This window comes from Rhododendron vialii, chromosome 8a (genome assembly GCF_030253575.1).
Source record: "Rhododendron vialii isolate Sample 1 chromosome 8a, ASM3025357v1".
NCBI classification, from domain to species: domain Eukaryota; kingdom Viridiplantae; phylum Streptophyta; class Magnoliopsida; order Ericales; family Ericaceae; genus Rhododendron; species Rhododendron vialii.
The window spans coordinates 18,838,052-18,842,485 of NC_080564.1; the positions used below are offsets into that span (position 1 = coordinate 18,838,052).

General features: G+C 44.8%; 1 protein-coding gene across 1 annotated transcript; it reads left to right on the top strand.

The window, feature by feature from the left end:
• Positions 1-1,479: 1,479 nt before the first annotated feature.
• LOC131298630 (uncharacterized) lies at positions 1,480-4,154 on the top strand. Its single transcript, XM_058324108.1, has 2 exons — positions 1,480-4,040; positions 4,145-4,154. Exons 1-2 carry the CDS (start codon positions 1,480-1,482, stop codon positions 4,152-4,154), a joined length of 2,571 nt encoding a protein of 856 aa, XP_058180091.1.
• The last annotated feature ends 280 nt before the right edge of the window (positions 4,155-4,434 follow it).

Consider the following 4,434-nt stretch of genomic DNA (forward strand, 5'->3'; position numbering starts at 1 on the left):
CCCTAAATCTAATTATAGCTATTCTTTGTAGATGGACCCAGTATACCGTGCACAACTAGCTGATGAGTGGACGAGGCTGCGAGACCTTCTAGGATGCATAGGGCCTAACTTTTCATTCGAGGATCCGTATGTTCCAACAGATTTCCCTCTCCTTTATGCTCAGTACCAATGGTGTACAGCTAATTTGTTTTGCCGAAGGAGGGTACATCATTCACAAGATTGGGGTCCGCAAAGGGTAGTCGCTAATGAGAGAGAGATTTTGAGGGTCTTGAGGTCAATACCAGGATTTCGTATGGAAGACGATCCTTACTATGCATATTACACCGATCCTAACAATGCCCCTCCTCAAGTCACTGCTGTCCCAGCCCCTGTCACCCATGAAATTCAAGAGACACCCCCAGAATATGTTAGTGAAGAAGAAGAAGACCCTGAGGAACCGCCATTCCTGGAGGAAGATCAAAACATGGAGAACTCTGCTGAGGAAGATGAGGCTGATGAGGACATGGAAGAAGAAGAGGACAATGAAGGTTGGCTGTCTCCCAATGAGGAGGACGATGACAATTGGTTGGTCCCAATCGATGCACCAATCAATTGGGAAGATGAACTACAATGGAGGCTAATGCACCCGGAGCCAATAGTACCGATACCGCCACCACCACCACCAGCCCCAGAGGAGGAAGATCTGGAGAGTGAAGTTGATGATCTTGAGCCCCCAGTTTTTGCCACTAACACTTATGTGTTTGTGGAATTAGCTCCGCTGTACCCTTGTCCCTGGAAACGCAAGGCACAACCATTTTACTTAGGACCAATACGAGTCTTATCTCCTCGCCAACAGGATTACTATCGAGTAGCAGTACCACCGGGATTTGCGGAGCATTACTCGGAGTATTTCCTACACACACTTGTTACTAATCGTCGTCCGAGAGATGACAGCCGCATCGTACCTGCAGGGGTGGACTATAATGATCACCGAGAATACGTCGAAACACCGATCCACATGCAGAATGTAGTTGGTCCCAATGAACATCAGAACGACCCGCAGTGGACTGTGACTTGGGAGTGCTACGGTGTTACCGAGCAAACTATGGAGCCTAAGAGTATGATGAGAAGGCACTATCCGAATTTTTTCGACGACTAGATGAGGAGAAATTAGGGTAGTTTTGAGGGTTAGTAAGGAGAATGAAGTCTTGAACTATTGAGTAGGGTGACATAGTAGTCTGACTTTCTTTATTTGTTTATTGTTCTTTCTAGACAGTAATATTGTTTCCTTTTCGTCATGTTTTAAATTTTTTTTTTATTTTAGCTGGTAGTAGGACCCATGTACTTCATTCCAGTATTATAAATAAATAAATAAAATTGACTTCTGTCACATCGGTGTTATTACATTCGTCGCTTTATAATGCTCACTAAGTATGAAAACAGAAAATCCCCTAACAAAAAAACAAAAAAAAAATTTCTTATATAAATATTTATATATAGATGGTGGAAACACGACACGGGACCCACACGAACGATGGACAAAATGGCAGACCACAACCAAATGGGCAAGGAGGACAGCCAGACTTAATTCAACTGATGCAAGCATTTGTTGCTGCTGCTGCTGCCAACCCTCAACAGCCACAACAACAACAACGTGGACCTCTAATTAGGAGTAGAGATCAACTTCTGGATGCATTCTGCAAACGTCGCCCTCCGATCTTTTATGGGGAAGCAAACCCTAGTGCTGCAGAAGCATGGATCAAACAAATCTCCAAATACCTGGAAGTACTTAATGTGACCAATGCGGGTGATCGCATTGCCTTAGCAACATTTCAGATGCAAGGGGAAGCAGATCATTGGTGGGATTTGATTAAGACCACTCATAATTTGACAACTATGACCTGGCGGATGTTTGAAAACCTTTTCCTCGAAAAATACTTCCCAGCACCTGTGAAGCAAGCCATGGCCCAGGAATTTATGGACTTGAAGCAGCGTACTCTGACAGTAACCCAGTATGCTGCCCGTTTTGAAGAACTCGCACGTCATGCTACTACCATAGTACCCACCGATGATGCAAAGGCAAGGAAGTTCGAATGGGGTCTGTCCCACTCTATTCGTACTAGTGTGGTTTCTCATGAGTACCCCACCTATGCACAGGTGGTGAGATGTGCACTTATGATGGAACGCGAGAAATCTGATTCAAGGTCAACCTGGGAGGCGCAAAAGAAGAATGGCCCATCTGTTGGAGGACCAATCCGAACAAACCACAACAAGACTGTTGTCGCTCAAACACCCTATTACCAGAACAACCCTCGCCCTCTTCAGCAAATCCCTCAAACCTGGAAGAACTCCAACGTTAATCCAAATCAAAACCAAAATTCACCTCAGGCATCTTATAATCGCAGGTGTTTCAACTGCAACCAAGAGGGCCATTTCAGGAACAATTGCCCAAAGCTTGTTGGATCTGGAAATTTTGGGCAAGGGAGACAGCAACAATTTCAGGCTCGGCCGTCAGGATTTGGGAACCAGAATCCGGTTAATCCGAACCAGCAGAAGATCGGATGGAATCAGCAACAATCTCGTCCTTTTCAGAACAATGTAGGTGGACAGAACAAGCCAACAGGAGGCAGAGTCTTTGCTCTGCAAGGCACTGAGCAAGATACTGAGGATAAGTATGACCCGTCGGTGATACAAGGTACTCTTATACTATATAGCACTTGTGTTCAAGCACTATTTGATTCAGGAGCTTCGCACTCTTTCATATCTACTACATGTGTCTCTACTCTTGGACTAGAAACAGAACCTCTAGGGACGACAATGCATGTAACCTCACCCTTAGGCGGTAAAATTTCTGTGGGATTAATCTGTAAAGGGTGCGAATTAGAAGTATCTAACCTGAGATTAACTGTCGACCTAAGAGTAATCGACATGATGGACTTTGATGTCATACTTGGAATGGATTGGCTATCCGCGCATCGTGCTATCGTAGATTGCCATCGAAAGATAGTGACAGCATATTCACCAGACGGTACGTGCTTCAAATTTAAGGGGGATAGACAAGACCCTTCCGCTATAACCATGCACCGATCGAGGTGGCATGATAAGCTTTCTGGGTGGCTAGCGAGCCTCAAGCTAGAGGAGACAGATCGTATGGAACTTGGTCTTCCTCACATTGTGTGTGAGTACGAGGACGTGTTTCCCGAGGAATTACTTGGACTACCGCCACATCGAGACTTGGATTTCACGATCGAGTTGCAACCAGGTACGGCACCAATATCCATGGCACCATATAGGATGGCACCAGCGGAACTACGAGAGTTGAAAACTCAGCTGCAAGAATTGATGGACAAAGGTTTTATCCGACCCAGTACATCACCGTGGGGAGCCCCTGCTTTATTTGTCAAAAAGAAAGAAGGAACACTCAGACTCTGCATCGACTATCGCCAACTCAATAGAGTCACAATCAAGAATCGTTATCCCTTACCTAGAATCGATGACTTGTTTGATCAACTGAGAGGATCAACTTGCTTTTCAAAGATCGATCTACGGTCTGGATACCATCAGCTGCGAGTTAGAGACAGTGACATACCCAAGACGGCTTTTCGAACCCGTTATGGCCACTATGAATTTGTGGTGATGCCATTTGGGCTAACCAACGCTCCTGCCGTTTTCATGTGTCTAATGAACAAAATTTTCACGCCGTACTTGGACAAATTTGTGGTAGTGTTCATTGACGATATTTTGGTGTACTCGCCAACTGAGAAAGAACACGAGGAGCATTTGAGAATCGTACTGCAAGTACTTCGGGATAATCAATTATACGCAAAGGCTAGCAAATGCGAATTTTGGATGACAGAAGTCAAATTCCTAGGACACGTGGTGTCAGAGAAAGGAATCTCTGTGGATAACAGCAAAGTAGAAGCTGTCATGGACTGGAAACGACCATCAACAGTGTTTGAGATTAGGAGTTTCTTAGGATTAGCTGGCTACTATAGAAGGTTTATTCAAGATTTCTCAATTTTGGGGAAACCAATGACGCGACTTACCCAGAAAGGGGTCAAGTTTGAATGGAACGAAGCATGTGAGAAATCATTCCAAGAGCTCAAGAAGAGATTAACCAGCGCTCCCATATTAATCATTCCCGAGCGGAACGTGGGATATGCAGTGTACTGTGACGCATCCAAAGATGGATTGGGAGCTGTGCTCATGCAAAATGGAAAGGTCATCGCTTATGGATCCCGACAACTAAGGCCGCATGAGAAGAATTATCCGACTCATGATTTGGAATTGGCAGCAGTAGTATTTGCCCTTAAGTCCTGGCGTTACTATCTGTACGGAGAACAGTTCGAAGTGTTCACTGATCACAAAAGTTTGAAGTATCTATTCACTCAGAAGGAGCTGAATATGAGGCAAAGGAGGTGGATGGAATACATGGAGGACTACAGTTTCACGTTG

Excerpts from the sequence above, each read along its gene's own strand:
- LOC131298630 (XM_058324108.1), top strand. The coding sequence starts at position 1,480 with ATGGTGGAAACACGACACGGGACCCACACGAACGATGGACAAAATGGC.